The sequence below is a fragment of the Callithrix jacchus genome, chromosome 7 (assembly GCF_049354715.1).
Source record: "Callithrix jacchus isolate 240 chromosome 7, calJac240_pri, whole genome shotgun sequence".
Taxonomy (NCBI): domain Eukaryota; kingdom Metazoa; phylum Chordata; class Mammalia; order Primates; family Cebidae; genus Callithrix; species Callithrix jacchus.
Window position 1 is genome coordinate 34,870,318 of NC_133508.1, and position 23,523 is coordinate 34,893,840.

A 23,523-nucleotide genomic window follows, 5' to 3' on the forward strand; every position below is an offset into this window, starting at 1 on the left:
CCAAGGCACAAAATTGTCAGATTCACCAGGGTTGAAATGGAGGAAAAAATGCTAAGGGCAGCCAGAGAGAAAGGTCGGGTTCCCCATAGAGGGAAGTCCATCAGATTCACAGTGGATCTCTCTGCAGAAACCCTACAGGCCAGAAGAGAGTGGGGGCCAATATTCAACATCCTTAAAGAAAAGAACTTTCAACCTAGAATTTCATATCCAGCCAAACTAAGCCTCATAAGCGAAGGAGAAAGAAAATAATTTATGGACAAGCAATTGCTGAGAGATTTCGTCACCACCAGGCCTGCCTTACAAGAGCTCCTGAAAGAAGCACTAAACAAGGAAAGGAACAACCAGTACCAGCCACTCCAAAAATGTACCAAATGGTTAAGACCAGTGACACAATGAAGAAAATGTGTCAACTAACGGGCAAAACATCCAGTTAGCATCAAAATGGCAGGATCAAATTCACACATAACAACATTAACCTTAAATGTAAATGGACTAAATGCCCCAATCAAAAGACACAGACTGGCAAACTGGATAAAAAGTCAAAACCCATTGGTGTGCTGTATTCAGGAAACCTATCTCATGTGCAAGGATACACATAGGCTCAAAATTAAGGGATGGAGGAAGCTTTATCAAGCAAATGAAGAGAAAAAAAAAGCAGGAGTTACAATTCTAGTCTCTGATAAAATGAACTTTAAACCAACAAAGATCAAAAGAGACAAAGAAGGGCATTACATAATGGTAAAAGATCAATGTATCAAGAAGTGCTAATGATCCTAAATATATACACACCCAATACAGGAGCACCCAGGTACATGCAGCAAGTTCTTAACAGCCTACAAAGAGACTTAGACTCCTGCACAATAATAGTGGGAGACTTTAACACTCCACTGTCAATATTAGACAGATCAACAAGACAGAAAATTAACAAGGATATCCAGGACTCGAACTCAGATCTGGACCAAGCAGACCTAATAGACATCTACAGAAATCTCCACCCCAAATCCACGGAATATACATTCTTTTTTTTTTTTTTTTTTGAGACAGAGTTTCACTCTTGTTACCCAGGCTGGAGTGCAATAGCATGATCTCGGCTCACCGCAACCTCCACCTCCTGGGTTCAGGCAATTCTCCTGCCTCAGCCTCCTGAGTAGCTGGGACTACAGGCACACGCCACCATAACCAGCTAATTTTTTTTTGTATTTTTAGTAGAGACGGGATTTCACCATGTTGACCAGGATGGTCTCAATCTCTTGACCTTGTGATCCACCCACCTCGGCCTCCCAAAGTGCTGGGATTACAGGCTTGAGCTACCATGCCCGGCCTAGAATATACATTCTTCTCAGCACTGCATTGCACCTACTCTAAAATTGATCACATAATTGGAAGTAAATCACTCCTAAGCAAATGCAAAAATTAGCCGGGCATGGTGGCACACACCTGTTATCCCAGCTACTCTTGAGGCTGAGGCAGGAAAAACCTGGGAAGCAGAGGTTGCCGTGAGCTGAGATCACACCACTGCATTCCAGCCTGGGTGACAGAGTGAAATGCCATTGCAAATCAAAAAAAAAGAAAAGAAGGAATCTATTTAGCAAGGAAAAACCTTGGGACGTAAGTTGATCTTTAGACATCTGTGAAATAGGATCCTTGAGGGTGAGGGTAAAAATCAGGATTTTCAGGGTATTCTAGGTTTTCTGAAGCTGTGTCCTTTCTCAATTCAACTCCTCTTTCTTCCACCCAAATTGACAGACCAAACCATTGAAGAATGCCAAGTCTAACCTCTAATTACCGTGGGGGTGGAGGGGGAGGAGATGGTACATCCTACACAGAGCACCAGGAGCCTGAGGGAGGTTAGGGGAGGCGGGGCTGTGAGGAGGGCCATGACCTTGTGATGACACAGAAGGGGCATTATTACAGTGTGTGCAGGTGCACCTGGGAGGGAGAGAGGGGTGGGTGAGAGTCAGGAGAGATGTGAGCCTCATACTGGGAAGACCACACTGAGGCCCACAGGTTGAGAGCTGCCTGGCTGGGGGGCTTGTCCAGGGACAGCACAGGCAGAGGGATGGAGGTGAGCTCTGTGCGACAGGAGCCAGGCCTGAGAACACTAGGGGAGGAGGGAGGTTGGGAGTTAGGAGTTGCGTTTGGGAAAAGTGGGGCGTGCACTAGCAGAGACTGCAGCCAGGAGACTTGGGAGCTCAGGAAACAGGGCATGATCGAGAAAAGGTGTCAAAATTGAGAATAGGGCCAGGCACAGTGGCTCATGTGTGTAATCCCAGCACTCTGGAAGGCCAAGGTGGGAGGATCGCTGGAGCCCAGCAGTTCAAGACCAACATAGTGAGACCCTGTGTCTGCAAAAAATTTAAAAGTTAGCCAGACGTGTGGCACACACCTGTAGTCCCAGCTACCTGGGAAGGCTGAGGTGGAAGGATCACTTGAGCCCAGGAGTTTGAGGCTGCAGTCAGCTAGGACTGCACCACTGCACTCCAGCCTGGGTGCCAGACAGAGTGAGACCCTGCCTCAAAAAAAAGAAAAGAAAGAAAGAAAGGAAGAAAGGAAGGAAGGAAGAAGGGAGGGAGGGAGGGAGGGATTGAGAATAAACACGTGGTGAATAATCCAAATGGCAGGGCCATCAGAAGGGTGCAGGGACTGTCACAAACAGCAAGGCTGTTACCTCACCATCACTTACGTGCCACACTCTGGTTTCCTTGGTAAAGCAAGGTGCTTGCTCTTCTAGGCTCACAGCAAGGAAACCAGGCAGTGAACCCACGTGTCTCCCCTCCAGTCACACCAATATCAGGAGTTGAACTGAGACTAGAAGTCACCGCCCAGAGCTTTCTGCTACCAGGTGAGCTTTGACCCTGTCGTTTCCCAGTGCTAAAAATTATTTTCCATCCTAGAAAGACCTTTGGTTTCTAATAAAGGCTTTTTGTTTTACCAGGATTGGGTTGTGGGGACTGGCAGTGGGGGAACATACCCTTTGAAAATCAGACTAGGAGTGGGGCGCAGTGGCTCACGCCTGTAATCCCAGCCATTTGGGAGGCTGAGGTGGGCAGGTCACCTGAGGTCAGAAGTTCAAAACCAGCCTGGCTAACATGGCGAAACCCCATCTCTACTAAAGATATAGAAAAAAAAAAAAAATCAGCTGGGTGTGGTGGCACATGCCTGTAATCCCAGCTACTCAGGAGCTGAGGCAGGAGAATTCCTTGAACCCAGGGGCGGAGGTTGCAGTGAGCTGAGATCGTGCCATTGCACTACAGCCTGGGTGATAGGGTGATTTTTTCCATCTCAAAAAAAAGAAAAAGAAAAAGATCTGGGATCTAAAGTGAAGCACAGCCCAGGTGTGGTGGCTCACACCTGTAATCTCAGCATTTTGGGAGGCCAAGGTGGGTGGATCACCTGGGGTCAGGAGTTCAAGATCAGCTTGGCTAACACAGTCTCTACTAAAAATACAAAAATTAGCTCGGCATGGTGGCGGGTGCCTGTAATCCCAGCTACTCAGGAGGCAGGAGAATCGCTTGAACCCAGAAGGCGGAGGTTGTAGTGAGCCAAGATCGCACCACTGCACTCCAGCCTGGAAACAGAGTAAGACTCCATCTCATCAAATCAATCAGTCAATCAATCAGTGACAGAATGGAGCCATGAAAATCAAGAGTCATGAAAGCATTTTTTCTCAAAATATGTTGGTCCACATATCCTCAGTGTCAGAATCTTCTGAGATGTTTGCTATAAACACACACCCCTGGGTCTCATTCTAGAACTGCTGGGTGAAAATCTTTGGAAGAGAAGTTTGAGAATCTCTGTTAAACAAGCTCTCCAGGTAATTCTGTGCACGTTCAGTTGGAGAACTGCTGCATCTGAAGAGGTAAGCCCCGACCGCTGTCAAGGTCAATTCTGCCTAATGGAGTCTCTTACTCCTCCATTTCCGTGACCACTTGATGAGAAGTACTGCACTTGGCTTTTCACACTTCTTGAAGTAACAGATTTATGTGTATTCATAAGGTTCCTTTTCAGTAAATGAAAATACATCTGGGAAGATTCAGGGCTTCGCATCCATGTTCACATCTAACACCTGATTGAGACAATTGCTCTGATCTTGGGGGATGTTCAACTTCAGGTAATGTTTTATCAAAATCCAGTATTGATTGATTGATGGATGGATTTTTGAGGTGAACAGCAGCTCAAGATTTTATTAAAATATGGAACTCTTCATGAATTTGCGTGTCATCCTTGTCCAGGGCCCTGCTCATCTTCTCTGTATCATTCCAATTCAAATTCAAGTATTTAACTGGACCCTTATAAAGAAAAATAAATGTCCTCCTTAGGGTGGTGACTTGAGACTATTTTTTGACCAGGTGCGGTAGCTCACACCTGAAATCCCAGCATTTTGGGAGGTGGAGGCAGGAGGGCTGCTTTAGCTGGGGAATTTGAGACCAGCTCAAGTAATATAGTAAGACCTCATCCTGACAAAAATAGATAAAGACTATTTTTTCTTTTGAGATGAAGTATCTGTCTGTCACCCAGGCTGGAATGCAATGGCGTGATCTCGGCTCACTGCAACCTCCGCTTCCTGAGTTCAGATGATTCTCCTGCCTCAGCCTCCAGAGTAGCTGGGATTACAGATGTGCGCCACCACATCCGGCTAATTTTTGTATCTTTAGTAGAGACCAGGTTTCACCACTTTGGTCTGGCTGGTCTCGAACTCCTGACCTTGTGATCTGCCCTCCTCAGCTTCCCACAGTGCTGAGATTACAGGCATGGGCCACTGTGCCCAGCTGAATATAAAGACTATTTTTAATATAATGTTTGCTCATTATATTAAAATAAAATATATTAATATAATAAAATTATATTATATAATTATAGTTTTTATTTTAGTATAATTTGTTCATATATATGAGCAAATATAATATTAAATTCCTTAGTGTTATTGGTGTCTGAATCTAATACAAGATGTACAAATGAAATACAAACAAAACTATAGAACTAATAAAAATTAAAACTGGCAGCACTGATGGGAGACAGATGGTGTTGTTTGCTGAAACTAAATTGCTCATGTCAGGTTTATAGTAGTAGAAAGTAGATTCGGGTCCACTTCTATTTTTTATTGCTGCAGATAAGGTTTTGTTTTCTAAATTGGAATAATTAGATTGCATACTTAACCAAACTCTTTCCCTAGTAAGAAAACAAGTCACTTTTTTTTTTTTTTTAAGAGACGGGGTTTCACCCTGTTGGCCAGGTAATCTACTCACCTCGGCCTCCCAAAGTGCTGGGATTATAGGCATGAGCCACCTCGCCCAGCCTTTTTTTTTCTTTTCTTTTCTTTTGAGACAGCTCTTGCTCTGTCATGTGTGCCGGAAGACAGTGGTGCAATCACAGCTCACCAAGGCCTCGATCTCACCGGCTTAAGAGATCCTCCCACCTCAGCCTTCTGAGTAGCTGGGACTACAGGCACGAGCCACCACTCCTGGTTAATTTTTGCATTTTTTTGTAGAGATAGAGTTTGGTTATGTTCCACAGGCTGGTCTCGAACCTCTGGGTGCAAGTGACCGGCCTGCTTCACCTTCCCAAAGTGCCAGGATTACAGGTGTGAGCCACTGTGCCCAGCCTTTAATGCCACTTTTAATGACATTTCTCTGCAACTTTCAGACACCTACGGCACTCTAGATGAGGGGCTTTTCTAGTTCCTGCAAACAAGATAATGAATATTCATGGTTTTGTAGGCTAACAGGACAATTGAGGTGTTATATAGGTATTTACAAAACAAGGAAATTTTTTTTCACACAAATAAGATGCTACTGAACACCCACATTCATAGCGTAAGATTTTAATTGTCTTTATTCATCGCTGGAGGGCGTTTCCAGAATTTTATTTTATTCTTTCTTTGATATTTGCCTTTTAGCGTATTACTACACTGCAGATTAATTACTTCCCCTCGAAGGTTCTGTAGAAGCTTCTCAGCAGCACAGTAAAATGGGTTTTGAAATATGAGAATATCCTTTGCACCTGCATTGAAGTATGACAGATATTGCTGGAACAATATTGAAAAATATATTCTCTGCAAATTTGTACAGGATGGAGATCTTGCTGCTTGTTTTAATTTTTGACAGCAGAAGGAGTGGAAAAAGTAGCTTGATATTGCTTATGATTCCAACAACATGCTGTCATCCAAATGGCTTAACTGAATAGAAGTTTCCTATACAAGCTCTGTTTCGTTTTGTAGTTTTAGGCTTAATTCATCAAGAAACATTATCAGGTCTGCAGCAGAAGCTCATTCCCAAAGCCATTCAGAGTTGTGGTGGTCACGGAAAGTCCTCATTTAGAAAAATTTGGATCTTAACTATGAGCTTTAAAAAGCCCTACGTATGATTTTACCACTGCAAAACCATTGAACTGCTGTGTGATAGGGCAAATGAGGAGACTTGCTTCACTTTATGACAAAAATTCACAGGGCTGAACATTATTTAGTCCATGAGAGCAAATGAAGCTCACTGTTGACACATTGGTTGAATAACATGATAGAGTCAAATATTTTTCACATATGTAACTGCTGATAACTAGTTCAGTGAATACAAAGAAGTCTTTAAACACCTTGAATTTTTTTTTTTCAATGCGGCTTTTTTCTTTCTTTCTTTTTTGTACTTTAAGCTCTGGGGTACATGTGCAGATCCTGCAGGGCTGTGGCATAGGTCCACACATGCCATGGTGGTCTGCTGAGTCCATCCCCCCGTCACCTACATCAGGCATTTCTCCCACTGTTATCCCTCCCCAACCTCCCAGTCCCCCACTGTCCCTCCCCTAGTCCCCCACCCCCCAACAGACCCTGGTGTGTGATGTTCCCCTCCCTGTGCCCATGTGTTCTCATTGTTCAACACTTGCCTATGAGTGAGAACATGCAGAAACGCCTTGAATTAAAAAAAATCTTTTTATAGATTTGTTGAACTAAGCCTTTGTCTTCTCCACGTACTTTTTGTGGAGTGGGATCTCACTCTGTCATCTGGGTTGGAGTGCAGTTGCGTTATCACAGCTCACTACCGTATCACTCCTGGGCTCAAGTGAGCCTCCCGCCCTAGCCTCCTGTGTAGCTGTGACTACAGGCATGTGCCAGCATGCTGGCTAATTTTTGTATCGTTTGTAGAGATGAGGGGTTCTCTCTGTTGCCTAGGCTGGTCTTGAACCCCTGACTTAAGCGATCCTCCTACTTCAGCCTCCTAAAGCATTGGGATTATAGGCATGAGCCACCACACCTGGCATCTGGATACATTTTTAATCACTATCCATTTCAGCACGTTAGTGGATTCCACTTGAGGTTGTACTGAATTGATGTTTTCTGGAGTTCTCTGAAAATATTCTCAGATTTGTTCCATGCAGACCATTCACAGAGGCTAACACTCAGTGACTTCAGACCAGGCATTGACTGCTTGAATGAACAACACCCGAATAGTGTTGGAAATTTCTGTTGAGTCATTAAAAGCCAAGGAACATCACTCAAAAGCATTTGACTTGTTTTAAAATTGGCTATTGATGTTGCTCTCAATATCCTCAACTGTTTGAGCAACTGTTTTTACCCAAAAGTGAATAGTTAAACTAGTTTATTTTCTCTGAACACATTTCTTTGGCTTCTGGAATTAAATATGAGTTAATTAATTCACCATCAGTAAATGCGTTTGTTTGCCTAACAAACGAGCCATTTGGAAACTTATTTTGGTTGCAGCTTTGTTTTAGTGAAAAAAAAATTATGCTGTCATGAGATAGTCTGAAATTCTGAAATTTCCTAATTTCTCTGACCGGTTGCCTTCCTGTGAGTTGAGAATATTGTGAAGAATGCTTAGTCTGGTAATGCTGACCTGCTCTATGTTATTTTTTTTCTTTAGCATATAATTTGTTGTCTCTAATTTGATGGTAAAATAATTAGGCTGGGTGCGGTGACTCATGCCTGTAGTCTCAACACTTGGGAGGCCAGTGGATTGCTTGAGCCCAGAAGTGCAAGACCAACCTGGACAACATGGCAAGATTCTGTCTCTACAAAAATAAATTCAAAAATTAGCCAGACATGGTGGCCTGTGCTGTGGTCTCAGCTACAGGTTGGGGGATCACCTGAGCCCTGAGGGAGGGTAAGGCTGCAATGAACCGTGATTGTGCCACTGCGCTCTAGCCTGGGTGAAAGAGTGAGACCCTGTCTCAAAACAAACAAACAAAAGACATGTTGTTTGATTTCTATGAATTTTCCAGTTTTACTTTCGTTATTGATTTCTACCTTTATTCTGTTGTGGTCAGAGAAGATACACTGTATGACGATTTAAAAAAGTCTTCGGTTGGGTTGTGGTCTAACATAGGGTCTACCCTGGAAAATGTTCCATGTACACTTAAGAAGAATGTTATCCTGTTGTTGGGCAGAGTGTTCTATGTGTGTATGTGTCTAATAGACATAGAGTTGCTTTATTTTGTAAAATCGTCTATTTCCGTACTTATCTTCTGTCTGCTTGCTCTATCCATTATTGACAGTGGGGCACTGAAGTCTACAGCTGTTATTATAGAACTGTTCATTTCTCCCTTCAATTCTATTAGTTTGTGCTTTACATATTTTGATGGTCTGTGAGGTGCATAGATGTTTATAATTTTTTTTTTTTGAGACAGAGTATTGCTCTGTCGCCCAGGCTGGAGTGAAGTCGAATGATCTCAGCTTTCTGCAACTTCGCCTCCCAGGTTCAAGCGATTCTCCTGTCTCAGCCTCCTGAGTAGCTGGGACTACAGGTGTGCATCACCATGCCTGGCTACTTTTTGTATTGTTTTAGTAGAGACAGGGTTTCACCATATTGGTCAGGCTGGTCTCGAACTCCTGATCTCAGGTGATCCACCCACCTTGGCCTCCCAGAGTGCTGTGATTACAGGCATGAGACACTGTACCCAGCAAATGTTTATAATTTTGAGACGAGTTCTCTCTGTTGCCCAGGCTGGAGTGCAGTGGCACGATTATAGCTCACTGTGGCCTTAACCTCCTGGGCTCAAGTGATTCTTCCACCTCAGCCTCCTGAGTAGCTGGGACCACATGCACGTGTCATCAGGCCTGGCTAATTTTTAAAATTTTTTGTAGAGATGGGATTTTGCCATGTTGCCCAGGCTGGTCTTGAACTCCTGGGCTCAAGTGATTTGCCCACCTCAGCCTCCCAAAATACTGGAATTACAAACGTAAGCCACTACCTCCAGCCATATAATTATTAATTATATATTATTAATTATATATTAATATATATTTATATTAATAATATATAGACATTATATATTATTAATCTATAATGTCTTTCTTTGTCAACTGTAACTTTTAAAACTTTAAAGGCTATTTTGTCTAATATTAGCATAGCCATCCCTGGCCTATTTTAATTGTTATTTGCCTGGAATATCTTTTTCCATTTTTCACTTCCAATGAATTGTGTCTTTAGATCTAATAAAAATCATCTGAGGGTAGCAGATGAGTGGGTCAGGGGCATTATCTGTTCTGCTAATTTCCAGTTTTTGACTGGAGAGTTCAATTCATTTACATTTTTTTTTTGAGGCAGAGTTTCGCTCTTGTTACCCTGACTGGAGTGCAATGGCGAGATCTCGGCTCACTGCAACCTCCGCCTCCTGGGTTCAAGCAATTCTCCTGCCTCAGCCTCCTGAGTAGCTGGGATCACAGGCACGCGCCACCATAACCAGCTAATTTTTTGTATTTTTAGTAGAGACGGGGTTTCACCATGTTGACCAGGATGGTCTTGATCTCTTGACCTCGTGATCCACCCGCTTCGGCCTCCCAAAGTGCTGGGATTACAGGCTTGAGCCATCCCGGCCAGCCTCATTTACATTTAAAGAGATTACTGATAAGGTGGGTTTTCTGTCATTTTGCTATTTTTTTCGATATGCCTTATAACTTCTTTGTTGCATGCTTCCTGCCTTACTATCTTTTGTGTGTACCTGATATTTTATAGTGGAACATTAGTTACTTTCTCATTTTGTTGTGTGTATATCTACAGCTACTTTTTCTGTGGTTACCATGGAGATCACATTTAACTTCCTAAAGTTATAAAATTCTGATTTGGATTTATAGCACTTTAACTTAAATAACATATGAAACTTCCGCTCCTTTATAGCTCTGTCCCCCGGCTTGATTGTTGATGTCACAAAATTACATGTTTATAGTGTGCTGCCCCAACCATAAACTAATAATTATTTTAAGTGCATTTGTGTCTTAAATTAAAAGTAAAAAAACAAAACGTGGAATTACAACCCAAAGTTATAAAAATACTAACTTTCTGACTAATTTAAAAAAATGTATTAGTCTCTTAAGAGACTATCATATAGTCTATCATATAGAAAACAAAAAGTGAAGTTAAAAACCCTTGTTATGACAATGCCACCTTTTGTAATGGCCCACGTATTTACCATTATTGAAATCTTTGTTTCACCATATGGATTCCAGTTACTGTCTAGTGTCCTTTCATTTCACACTGTAGGACTCTCTTGAGCATTTGTTGCAGTGCAGGTTGGTGGTAATTCTCTCCTTTCTTGTTCTCTTGCTTTCTCTCTTTCTTTCTTTTTAGACAGGATCGCGCTATGTTTCTTAGGCTGGTTTCAGACTCCTGGGCTCAAGTGATCCTCTTACCTCAGTCTCCTGAGCAACCAGGATCACAGGCACACACCAGCACACCCAGCTCTCTCTCATTTTTTATCTGGGAATATCTTAATTTCTCCCTCACTTGTGAAGAACTATTATGCCAAATATAGGATGCTTGTTGTTGGTTTTCCTTTTAGCACTTTGAACACATTGGCCCACTGTCTTCAGGCCTGCAGCATTTCTGGGAGAAATGTGCTGACAGTCTTATTGAGAGACCCTTGTATGTAATGAACCACTTCCCTCTTGCTACTCTCAAGATTTTCTCTTTGTCTTTCAAAAGTCTGATTATAATGTGTCTTGATGTGGGTCTTTGAGGTTATCTTACTTGGAGTTTCTTGAGCTTCTTGGATGTTTACATTCATATCTTTCATCAAGTTTGAAATATTTCAGCCATTACTTCTTTGAATATTCTCTTGGCTTCTCTCTTCTAGGATTAGACTTCAACATTATGTATGTTGGTCCACTTGATGTCCCACAAGTCCCTTAGATTCGGTTTACTTTTCTTCCATCTTCTTTCCTTCTGTTCCTTAGACTCAGTAATTTCCATTGACTCTTCTGCCTGCTTAAATCTGTCTTTGAATTCCTCTAGTTAATTTTTCATTTTACCACAGTTTTTTTTGTGAGATGGAGTCTTACTTTTTGGCCCAGGGTGTAGTTCAGTGGCACGATCTCGGCTCACTGCAACCTCTGCCTCCTGTGTTCAAGCAATTCTCCTGCCTCAGCCTCCCGAGTAGCTGGGATTACAGGCAGTCACCACCATGCCCAGCTAATTTTGGTATTTTTAGTAGACATGGGGTTTCACCATGTTGTCCAGGATGGTCTCGAACTCTTGACCTTGTGATACACCCATCTCAGTCTCCCAAAGTGTTGGGATTACAGGCCTGAGCCACCATGCCCGGCCAAATTTTTCATTTTATTGTGCTTTTCAGCTCCAGAAGTTTTTGTTTAGATATTCCCTCCCTCTTTCCCTCCCTCCCTCCCTCCTTCCCTCCTTCCTTCCTTCCTTCCATCTGCTCATCTTTGACAGGGTCTCACTCTGTTGCCCAGGCTGGAGTGCAGTGGCACAATTATGGCTCACTGTAGCCTCAGCCTCTCAGGCTCAAGCAAACTGTTGACCTCCTGTCCCAGCCTCCTTAGTAGCTAGGAGTACTGGCATGTGCCACCATGCCTGACTAATTTTTAAATTTTTGGTAGAGACAGCATTTTGCCATGCTCCCACACTGGTATCAAATGCCTGGGCTAAAGCAATTCACTCACCTTGGCCTCTCAAAGTGCTGGGATTACAGACGCGAGCCCCTGCTCCTGGCTTAGATTTTCTGTTTCATCATTGATAGTTCTAATTTGTTCATACATTGTTACACCTTCCTTTAGTTCTTTGAGTATCTTTAAGACAGTAGTTTAGTCTTTAAACATTAAGTCTCAGTCTTGTTTTTTTCCTTTCAATGGTCCAGTCATTGCTGTTTTTTTTTTCTTTTTGTATGCCTTGTTGTTGAGAGCTGGGCATTCATATGTAATAACAGGAATGCAGTGGCTCATGCCTGTAATCCCAGCACTTTGGGAGGCTGAAGCGGGCAGCTCATGAGGTCAGGAGTTTGACCCCAGCCTGGCCAACATAGTGAAACTCCATCTTTACTAAAAATACAAAACTTAGCTGAGTGTGGTGGTGGGCACCTGTAGTCCCAGCTACTCCGGAGGCTGAGGCAGGAGAATCGTTTGAACTCAGGAGGTGGAGGTTGCAGTGAGCCAAGACCATGCCGTTGCACTCCAGCCTGGGCAACTGCGAAAGACTCCATCTCAAAAAAAGAAAAAAAGAAACACCTGTGCAGCTGCCTGCTGTGGGAAAGCGGGTGGGGAAAAGAGTAGCTGCTATTGCACCAAGAGCTGAAATTGACCAGATTAACCACGATTTACCATCAAAGTCTTCCGCTGAAAGTTGCAAGTCACCAATAGACTCCAGAGTTCTAAAATAGTTACAGCAAAGAGATTCAGCCTGGCGATTGTCTAGATAGGAAGGCCGATTCTTGGTGCTTCCTACTCGATCATCGTCTCAGACTCCTTTCTCCAGGTCTTTGAAATTATGGCTTCAAATCTTGTTAAGTCTTCTTGGGTGGGGATTTATTTTCAGCCTTATTTATTCACAGTGGCCTTGACTTACTGGGTTCAAGTGATCCTCCCACCTCAGCCCCTTGAGTAGCTGAGACTACAGGAGTGCACCACCATGCTTGGCTGATTTTTAAATTTTTAAAATTTTAGAGATGGGATTTCACTACGTTGTCCAAGCTGGTCTTGAACTCCTGGGCTCAAGCTTCACAAAGTGCTGGGATTATCGGCATAAGCCACCACATGCAGTCCTAGGGTTTTTTTTTTTTTTTGAGGCAGATTCTTGCTCTGTCACCCAGACTGGAGTACAGTGGCATGATCTTGGCTCACTGCAACCTCCACATCCTGGGTTCAAGCAATTCTCTTGCCTCAGCCTTCTAAGTAGCTGGCATTACAGACACATGCCACCACACCTCGGTAATTTTTTGTGATTTTTTTTTTTTTTTTTTTTTTAGTAGAGACGGGGTTGGGCTATGTTGGCCAGGTTGGTCTTGAACTCCTGGCCTCAAGTGATTCACCCATCTCAACCTTCCAAAGTGCTGGGATTACAGTCTTGAGCAACTGTACCCAGCCCCAGTCCTAGTTTTTTTTTTTTTTAATCTAGAAAAGAAAATGTGGGCTCTTCTCAAAAAAATTTTATGCATAATCAAGTAACATACTTAAAAAAAGGGGGGACCCTGAGACATCCCATTGTCTCAGAAAATCACTCACTCTTCTAACTCCTCCAGCCATTTTCTATTATACTAATGTCCCAGAAAGAAACCAAAACTACCAGCGTCAGAGAAAGCACAGCAATCTCTACATAGGAACTGAGAATTTGATGCTGTTTGTGCTTTGTCTTTCTAATTCCAGGTTCAGTGCCTTCTTCTCTTCTTTTCTGGTGCTCCTCTCCCCGGCGCCTCTGGTAGCACATGCTACCTCATCCTTCCTATGATGACCAAAGCATTTGATGAACTCATTCCTGCCGGCTCTTCTCAGAGTCTGAGTGAGACAGGACCACAGGGAAAAAAACTCTTGAATGTGGACTTGCATTTGGGTGAAAGCACAGACCAAATGATGTATGTGAAGCCTATCTCCTGCAAGGCTGCCCCTGCTGCCACTATTAGCCCCATCCCGCCAGGGACCGACTGGACCAACACCATCATTCCCGTCACTCCCACCACTCCCCTCCCTCCCAGAATTACAGTAATATGTCAAATCTAGGACCCAGATCAGGGGTCTGGGAAGTTGAAAAGCATCCAGTTGGCAAGCCCTGAGATGTGGGTTTCACCCTAAGAGTTTTAAATGCTGTCTGTGCGTGAAAACTGCCTGGGAAGCTTTGGAAGAATGTAAGTGCCTGTGCCCACCTGAGATCAATCAGATCATCTGATGTGGTTTAGAATAACTGCCCTGTTAATATTGCCAGGCAGAGCCTGCCACCAGGACATAATTTCTCTTCTCTACATCCAAATCCTGACCTAGTCTTAATCAAAGGCACTTTTGGGATCCTTGAGTCACATCAGAAGCTGATAGTTCCATTTAAAGCTCTTGGCGGTTCCTCCAAGGCTTGTAAGTGTGTGAATAGTGGGCTGGGTTCTGTGGCTCAAATCTCTAATCCCAAAACTTTGGCAGGAAGATAGCTAGAAGCCAGAAGTTCAAACCCAGCCAGGGCAACATTGTGAGACCCCGTTTCTACAAAAAATAAAACAATTAGCTGGGCATGGTGGTGCACACCTGTGGTCCTGTCTAGTTGGGAGGCTGAAGTGGGAAGATGACTTGAGCCCAGGAAGTTGAGGCTGCAGTGAGCCGTGATTGTGCTACTGCAGTTCAGCCTAGGTGACAGAGCAATAGTCTGTCTTAAAAAAACAAACATTAAAAACAAGGCTAGGTGGGATGGCTCAAGCCTGTAATCCCAACACTTTCGGTAGGCTGAGGCAGGCATATCATGAGGTCAAGAGATTGAGACCATCCTGGCCAACATGGTGAAACCCTGTCTCTACTAAAAATACTAAACATTAGCTGGGCGTGGTGGTGCATGCCTGTAGTCCCAGCTACTCAGGAGGCTGAGGTTGCAATGAGCCAAGATCTCACCACTGCACTCCAGCCTGGCGACAGAGCAAGACTCCATTTCAAAAAGCAAGCAAACAAACAAAATCTGAATAGTTTTGGGAGATTGAGGCAGGAGGATCACTTGAGGTCAGGAGTTTGAGACCAGTCTGGACAACAGAGCAAGACTCTGTCTCTAAAATAATTTTTTTTCTTTGAGTAGCTGGGATTACAGGCCTCTGCCACCATGCCTGGCTAACTTTTGTATTTTTAGTAATCCCAGAACTTTGGGAGGCTGAGGCAGGTGGATTGGTTGAGGTCAGGAGTTCGAGACCAGCCTGGCCAAGATGGTAACATGGCAAAACCCCATCTCTACTAAAAATAGAAAAATTAGTCAGGTGTGGTGGTACACACCTGTAATTCCAGGTACTTGGGAGGCTGAGGTAGGAGGACCACTTGAATCTAGAAGGTGGAGTCTGCAGTGAGCCGAGATTATGCCAATGCACTCCAGCCTGGGCAATAGCATGAGACTTTGGGTCAAAAAAAAAAAAGTCTAGAATCTCATGTAGATCAGATATAGGTGAGACTCCAGGTACTGAGATGGCCACTCCTTGTGAGAGGGAACATTTGAGGAAGCAAGTGCAGGAACCAGAGGGAACAAACGCTGGAACGGGCTGGTCACTCTTCTCTGGCAGGAGCGGACTCAGTGTGGGCCCCACAGCAGTGTCCCAGCACTGCCCTCTCGGCACCTGGGTTCTTGTCCAGCATCTAGGAAGAATCAGGTCACACACTGTTTCAAAGAATGATGAATGTGAAAGACTTTATTGAACAATGGAAGTGGCTCTTGGTGGAAGGGGAGTTGGAAAGGGGATGGTGCAGGAGAAGATCTTTTCCTGAAGCCCAGCCATCTCTGGCCAGGCTCCCCTCTGAAGCTGCACCATCTGAAGTTAGCTGCGTTTATCTGTGGTCTCTGACACTCAGTTGCTCGTATCCCTAACGCTCAGCAGCTTGTATCCCCGATGCTCAGCCGCTTGTGTTGCTCTGCCTGCTGAAGTCTTTATGGGCACAGAATAGGGGCAGTGGCAGGCCAAAAAAGCAACATTTGGGTGGAAAAACTGAGTCAGCTGTTTTTAGGGCCGCAGTTCCAAGCTTAAGGGTGAGGTTTAGCCAGGAGCCCAGCCTTTCTGTTAGTATCATTTATCTTGATGTAAATTCCCCTCTAGCTGTACGCCTGTGAAATCAAAGAAGTTTTCCCAAACATTGCATTTTTACTTCCAAAATACAATGTTGAGATGGGCATAGGATAGACATTCCCATTCCAAAAGGGAAAAACAGGCAAGAAGAAAGAAAGGGGTAACTGTCCCCAGTTAAGTCCAAAACCCAACAAGGGCAAACAACATTAAATCTTAAAGCTTGACTATCACCTTCTTTGACTCATGTCCCACATGGGTGTGTTTGGGTGGCTTTGCTGAGCACAGTCCATACCACAGCTCTTACGGGATTCTGTTGTTCCTGGGGCTGTCCTAGGCTGGTGTTGTGTGCTGGTGGCAATACCCTCACTTCTCAGTGACAATATCAGTCTCAGCCTGTTTGTGCTGCTATAAAAAATAACACCTACTGCGTAACTTACAAACAATGAAGATTTACTGCTCACAGTTCCGGAGGCTGGGAAGTCCAAGATCAAGGTGTTGGCAGAATTGGGGTCTGGTGAGGGCTACTCTCTGCTTCCATTCTGGAGAGGAGGAACTCTGCTTCCATTCTGCATATTCTGGAGAGGAGGAACTCTGTCTTCACATGGTGGAAAAGATGAAAGAGGTAAACAAAAGAATAAACTCCCTCCAACAAATCCTTTGGTTAGGGGCACCCAATCCCATTCATGGGGGCTCGCTGGCATGACACAGGCCCCTCCTAAAGGCTGCACCTCTTAATACTGTGGCATAGGAGACTAACATCACTTTAATGAATTTTGGAGGGACAAAAACATTCAAACTTAGCACAAATAGAAAAGTAGAAGAAGGGGGGATTACCATTGTAATTTTGTTTTCTTTTTAAAATAAATCTCCTGGCAACTTTCATTTAAACCAATGTAATTTTTATGAGAGTTCTCTGTGACTCACATCGACTGACATCAGACTTGTCACTTCCTTGTTTCAGAGTTAATAAACAAATTGCAGGGACATTTTGAGAATTTGTTCTCACTATGCAAAAATTTTAATATAACAATTTTAATATAACAAGGCCGCACTAAACATATTTTTGGGATTTTTTTTGCCTGAATTGGTGCATGTGCCGAAAGTGTGAGTGCTCCAATTTGCTCGGACTCCACACCACCTGCCAATCATACCGTCCCTTTTTGTTGCTCTAAGCTCAGTGTGTAGCTGAATCTCTACCCCTTTCTACAATTCTTAGACACAATTCTTTTGGGTATATTTTTATTGAGTTAAAGTTTCTGGAAGTTTCCGGCCTGCCACGTAGGGAGATTACAAGTCACGCTCCGTCATAACAAGTCGAACGAACTGAAAAATCAACAGCTCTTTTTAGATCTATTAGAGAAGTGAAGTCACAGGGAAAACCCTTGTCCCCAAAACTGGAGAGACAGACAGGCAGTGATGGAAAATCACAACTTAATAGAGCAGAAACCCACAAACAAAATCCTCCGCAGGAATCAGCTCCAGGACAGGAAAACCTGAACTGCGATGGCTGGATTGCCGGAGGTTCAGCATGGACAAGCCTGAGAGTTAAAAACTTCAGGGGGAGCCATTCAGAAGAGACTCCCACACACTCCTTTGAATTTTACCTCCCAGAGCTCTCCCAGGTCCTCACAATGAATGAAGAAAAATCCCCTGTGCTCTGGCAGCGGGAAGGAAAAGTCACCATTCTGAAATCCCCCAGAGCATTTGTTCTCAACAAGGTCAGCCCTCAGGAGAAACTATTTTCCCAGAGCCTAACCTGCTAGGCTTTTTTGAATGCCAGGGTCTCACACTGTCACCCAGGCTAAAGTGCAGCCTGACTGCTGTCCTCTGTCAGGAGAAATCTGAGCTTCCCACTCTCCACCTCCACCATCTGTCTTTGCAGCTCACTTCCTCCTTCACCCTGATGCCAGGGGCCCTCCAGCCCAACTGGGGCTTGCAATCCATTTCCTTGGCTCTTTGCCCATTGCCCCCCTCAGCAGCCCCCGTGGGTTCCACAGTGCGTTGTGATAATTACCCTCTGGCTTACACCCTCAACTCACATCCTCCTCTTTCTTTCTCCCGAGTAGCTGGGAATACAGGTATGTGCCACTACATCTGGCTAATTTTGTATTTTTAGTAGACATAAGGTTCTCCATGTTGGTCAGGCTGGTCTCAAACTCCCCACCTCAGGTGATCCGCCCATCTTAGCCTCCCAAAGTGCTGGGATTACAGTACAGACGTGAGCCACCGCACCGGGCCTATTTTTTGATTTTTAAATAACTGTCACTCTGACGGGTGTGAGATGGTATCTTACTGCGGTTTTGATTTGCCTTTCTCTAATGATCAGTGATGTTCAGCTTTTTTTTCACTTGCTTGTTGCAAATTGCTATAACCTTCAAGTGTGCCCTTCACGCTGCCTGCCTGGAGGTTCTGCATTTCCTAATTCATTCTCCCTTCCATCCTCCTAAATGCACACTTCTCCTTAATCCTGTGTGCTCACATCTCCAAAACCAACTTGTCCTCATTCTTAATTAACTTTTTTTTTGAGACAGTCTTGGTCTGTCACCTAGACCTGAGTGCAATGGCATGATCTTGACTCACTGCAACGTCAAGCAATTCTCCTGCCTCAGCCTTCTGAGTAGCTGGGATTATAGGCACGCACCACCACGACGCACTACCATGCCCGGCTAATTATTTTGTATTTTTAGTAGAGATGGGGGTTTCATCACGTTGGCCAGGCTGGCCTTGAACTCCTGACCTCAAGCGGTCTGCCTGTCTCAGCCTCCCAAAGTGCTGGGATTACAGGCATGAGCCACCGCGACCGGCCGTCCTCCTCATTCTTATCAGTTCATGAAGTTTACTTGTACTCTCTGGCGTGGCATGGGTCCAATCTAGGATGGGATTGCCAGAGCCCTCTTAGGGAGGATAGACCCCCAAACTGTGGCCTAGTGGATTTGGCCAATGCAGGTCATGATGAGTGGCTCCATCCATGGGGTTACTTGATGTCCTGTGGTCAAACACATCAACTCTCCTGGACCACTTGTGCGATGGGAACTGCTTTATGTGAAATGCTGCCTAGCCTTGTTCCCAAACCACAGGAGGCTACATTGTGAGTCTCCTACTGGGCTTACCGCAAACTCCCCACAGCATCTGTTTCCACCACAGGTCCCTCTAGTATATAAGGTCTGCTAGGGGATAGGGTCCAAGCAGTCTGACTGCTTGCACGGCAGCTGGGACCTGCAGCAGGGCCCCTCCTGCTCTGGGTCCCATCTGGCAGCCTTCCATGTCACCCAGTAAGTGGGCTGCAGCAGCATTCCCACGTGTGGAATTTGCTGCCTCCAGAACCTGGAAGGACTTGCCATGTGTATTAGTCTGTTCTCATGCTGCTTGTAATAAAGACATACCCAAGACTGGGTAATTTGTAAGGAAAAAGTGGTTTATTTATTTATTTATTTTTTGAGACAGAGTTTCACTCTTGTTACCCAGGCTGGAGTGCAATGGCGCGATCTCGGCTCACCGCAACCTCCACCTCCTGGGTTCAGGCAATTCTCCTGCCTCAGCCTCCTGAGTAGCTGGGATTACAGGCACACGCCACCATACCCAGTTAATTTTTTATATTTTTAGTAGAGACAGAGTTTCACCATGTTGACCAGGATGGTCTCGATCTCTTGACCTCGTGATCCACCCGCCTCGGCCTCCCAAAGTGCTGGGATTACAGGCATGAGCCACTGCGCCCAGTGGAAAAAGTGGTTTAATTGACTTAGTTTCATATGGCTGGGGAGGCCTCACAATCATGGCAGAAGGTGAAGGAAGAGCAAAGGCACTTCTTACACTGTGGCAGGCAAGGGATAATAAGAACCAAGTGAGAGGGGAAAGAAACCCCTTTAAAACCATCAGATCTTGTGAGACTTGTTCACTACTATGAGAACAGTATGGGGGAAACCACCCCGTGATTCAGTTATCTCCCACTGGGTCCCTCCCACAACGGATTATGGGAGCTACAATTCAAGATGAGATTTGGATGGAGACACAGCCAAACCATATCACCAGCTGCTATGCATCTTCTTAGCGGGTAGATGTCCCCACATACCTCAGCCCTCTGGACCCCTAAGCATTTCCCTGATGTCACAGGCTCCTAAACCTGCACAGGACTCACTGTTCACCCTGCAAATGGCATGTTTTATCAAGGCTTCCAGGATCTTTCCATCTCTTCCTCCTCAGGTCCAATCAGCACCAGGTCTTCAATGCAAAGGACCAATGTCTTATATTGTGGGATGTCCAGATGGTCCGGGTCTCTTTCAAGTGTAAGGTGACAGAAGGCAGGGAGCTAACGTAGTCCCGAGGGAAGACTGAAATGTATACTGTTTTGTGTCCCATGTGAATAGTAACTGCTTCTAATCCTTCTTATTTTGAGAGGGATGGGAAAGAACACACATTTGCCAGCTGGACAGTCAGATGCCTTGTGCTAGAGGCGGTGCTAATGCGCTCTAGTGAAGCCGCCACACGGGCATGGCAGCTGCCGCTGGGGCTGCTCCTTAGTTAAGTCTGCTGCGGTCTCCCGTCACCTGCTGTGATCCCTCTGGCTTCCACAGGGGCCAAGCTGGTGGAAGAAATGGGGTTATGACGGAGACCACTAGCCCTTCATTCTTTAAGGATCTGAGGGTGGCATTACTTTCTAGGTATTGTTTTTGATTTACTTCATTCCTTTTTTTTTTTGAGATGGAGTCTCACTCTGTCACCTAGGCTGCAGTACACTTGCACGATCTTGGCTCACTGCAACCTCTGCCTGCCTGGGTTCAAGCAATTCTCCTGCCTTAGCCTCCCAAGTAGCTGGGATCACAGGCACCTGCCACCATGCTTGGCTATTTTTTTTTTTTTTTTTTTGGTATTTTTAGTAGATATGGGGTTTCACCCTGTTGGCCAGGCTGGTTTCAAACTCTGACCTCAAGTGATTCGCCTGCATTGGCCTCCCAAGTGCTGGGATTACAGGCATGAACCACCATGCCTGGCCAATTCACTGTCATTCCTGGGGGACAAAGGAGTTCAGAGGTTTCCATTTGGCCTTCCTGCTGCAATAATTCTCACTTTGCGGGTAATGATTTTGACAGCTAAAGAGTGTGTCCAGTCTTATTGTACAAACAGGATTGGAGGAATGACCGCTGGGCAGATCTGTGAGCTGGACCCAGGTCGGGACCCCATGGACCACACAGCCCCAGCCACCTCCAGTTTAGCAGGGAAGGCATGGTGATACTTCAAATCCTAGGTTTCAGTGTCAATCCAGACTATCCAATCATCCTCAAAAAGTCTAAGCATTCCCCTTTCATCAAGGCACAGTTACCCAGGTAACAGCCATCGTTATTTGCAGAAGATCTGAGGAATCACTACTAAACGCATTTGCTGGCCGGGCGCAGTGGCTGATGCCTGTAATCCCAGCACTTTGGGAGGCGAGGCAGGTGAATCACGAGGTCAAGAGACCGAGACCATCCTGGTCAACAAGGTGAAACCCTGTCTCTACTAAAAATACAAAAAAAATTAGCTGGGCATGGTGGTGTGTGCCTATAGTCCCAGCTACTTGGGAGGCTGAGGCAGGAGAATTGCTTGAACCCAGGAGGCAGAGGTTACAGTGAGCTGAGATCGTGCCACTGCACTCCAGCCTGGGCAACAGAGCGAGACCCTGTCTCAATAAATAAAAAAGAGGAAAAATAAAGAGTAACAGAAAACAGGAGCATTTTCTGGAGGAGGTGAAGGGAAGTGTTTGGTCTTTTTCTTGTTGTTGTTATCTTTCAATCCATGAGATTTTAGAACTTGTTTGTATACTAATGGGAATAATTTAATAGAGTGAAATGTTGGCTGGGAGCAGTGGCTCACAACTGTAATCCCAACACTTTGGGAGGCCAAGGCAGGCAGATCGCTTGAGACTAGGAGTTTGAGACTAGCCTGACCAACATGGTGAAACCCTGTGTCTACTGAAAATACAAAAATTAGCCGGGTGTGGTGGTGGGCACTTGTAATCCCAGCTACTCAGGAGGCTGAGGCATAAGAATCACCTGAACCCAGGAGGTAGAGGCTGTAGTGAGCTGAGATCGCATCACTGCACTCCAGCCTGGGTGACAGAGCAAGACTGTGTCTCCAAAAACAAAACAAAACAGTGAAATGTTAATGAAAAATGTGGGGACTAAAATTCTTGAGGCAGAGGAGATAAGAGGCTGGGCACGGGCCAGGCGCGGTGGCTCAAGCCTGTAATCCCAGCACTTTGGGAGGCCGAGGCGGATGGATCACAAGGTCAAGAAATCGAGACCATCCTGGTCAACATGGTGAAACCCCGTCTCTACTAAAAATACAAAAAATTAGCTGGGCATGGTGGCGCGTGCCTGTAATCCCAGCTCCCCAGAAGGCTGAGGCAGGAGAATTGTCTGAACCCAGGAGGCAGAGGTTGCGGTGAGCCAAGATCACGCCATGGCACTCCAGTCAGGGTAACAAGAGCGAAACTCCGTCTCAAAAAAATAAAACAATAAAATGCAAAAATTAGCTGGGCATGGTGTCGGCGCCTGTAGTCCCCACCTACTTCCGAGGCTAAGGGAAGGGAATTGCTTGAACCTAGGAGGTGGAGGTTGCAGTGAGCCGAGATCGTGCCATTGCACTCCAGCCTGGGTAACAACAGCGAAACTCCGTCTCAATCAATCAATCAATAAACAAATGCATTTGCCATGTTTCTGCAGAGACTTCTCATTCAGTAAGTTCTGGATCTGAAAATACAAAAAATTAGCTGGGCGTGGTGGTGCATGCTTGTAATCCCAGATACTTGGGAGGCTGAAGCAGGAGAAGCGCTTGAACCCATGAGGCGGAGGTTTGCAGTGAGCTGAATCATGCCATTGCACTTCAGCCTGGGCGTCACGATCCCTTGTTTGTTTCTAAAGCTGAGCCTATTTTCAGATCCAGAACTGACTGAATGAGAAGTCTGTGTCTGCAGAAACATGGCAAATGCATTTATTTATCGAGACGGAAATATGAACCCCTAGCCTTTCAAGGTAGGTGTGCATATTTCCATTTTAAAAAGGAATAAAAAGAGATGGGAGAGCATGATGGAAATGACTTAGTAACGGGATGAAATAAGAGAAGAAGGTAATGGAGAAATAGCGAACTAGGAGGGGATGGCAGGAGGAGGAAGCTGCAGGGCAGCTGCACCAACACAGAAATGAAGAAATGAGGAGGGCATCACAGCTCCCATCCTGAGAAGGTGCACTCTGTGCCTGCTTTCTGTTAGCTCCTGACATCAAGCGCTTGCTGCTAATTGAAGATAAGGCTGTGGCTCATGCCTGTAATCCCAGTACTTTGGGAGGCTGAGGTGGGCAGATCACCTTAGGTCAGGAGTTTGAGACCAGCCTGGCCAATGTAGTGAGACCCCCATCTCTACTAAAAATACAAAAATTAGTCCAGTGTGGTGGCAGGCACCTGTAATCCCAGTTACTCAGGAGGCTGAGGCAGGAGGATCGCTTGAACCCAGGCGATGGAGGTTGTGGTGAGCTGAGATCGCACCACCGCCCTCTAACCTGGAAGACGAAGCAAGACTTTCTCAAAACA

The 23,523-nt window shown here is 45.0% G+C and overlaps 2 protein-coding genes and 1 pseudogene across 18 annotated transcripts in view; 1 reads left to right on the top strand and 2 right to left on the bottom strand.

The window, feature by feature from the left end:
• Positions 1-1,888: 1,888 nt before the first annotated feature.
• On the top strand, positions 1,889-16,843 carry LOC144577186 (uncharacterized). The gene is made up of 5 exons (XM_078333094.1): positions 1,889-1,913; positions 2,000-2,065; positions 2,732-2,842; positions 3,753-3,859; positions 13,598-16,843. Exons 1-5 carry the CDS (start codon positions 1,889-1,891, stop codon positions 13,946-13,948), a joined length of 660 nt encoding a protein of 219 aa, XP_078189220.1. The 3' UTR covers positions 13,949-16,843.
• Positions 4,188-4,287, bottom strand: LOC118143378 (U6 spliceosomal RNA; annotated as a pseudogene).
• The window catches only part of LOC103794173 (uncharacterized), a 50,742-nt gene continuing 42,782 nt past the window's right edge, over positions 15,564-23,523 (bottom strand). For 5 of the 17 annotated variants that reach the window (XR_013519674.1, XR_013519676.1, XR_013519671.1 and 2 more), the window contains one exon: positions 15,564-16,558. The gene's annotated coding sequence lies outside the window, so the exon portion shown is untranslated. The remainder of the gene's footprint in view (positions 16,559-23,523) is intronic. The other 12 variants (XR_013519679.1, XR_013519678.1, XR_013519672.1 and 9 more) reach the window with 6 other exon arrangements.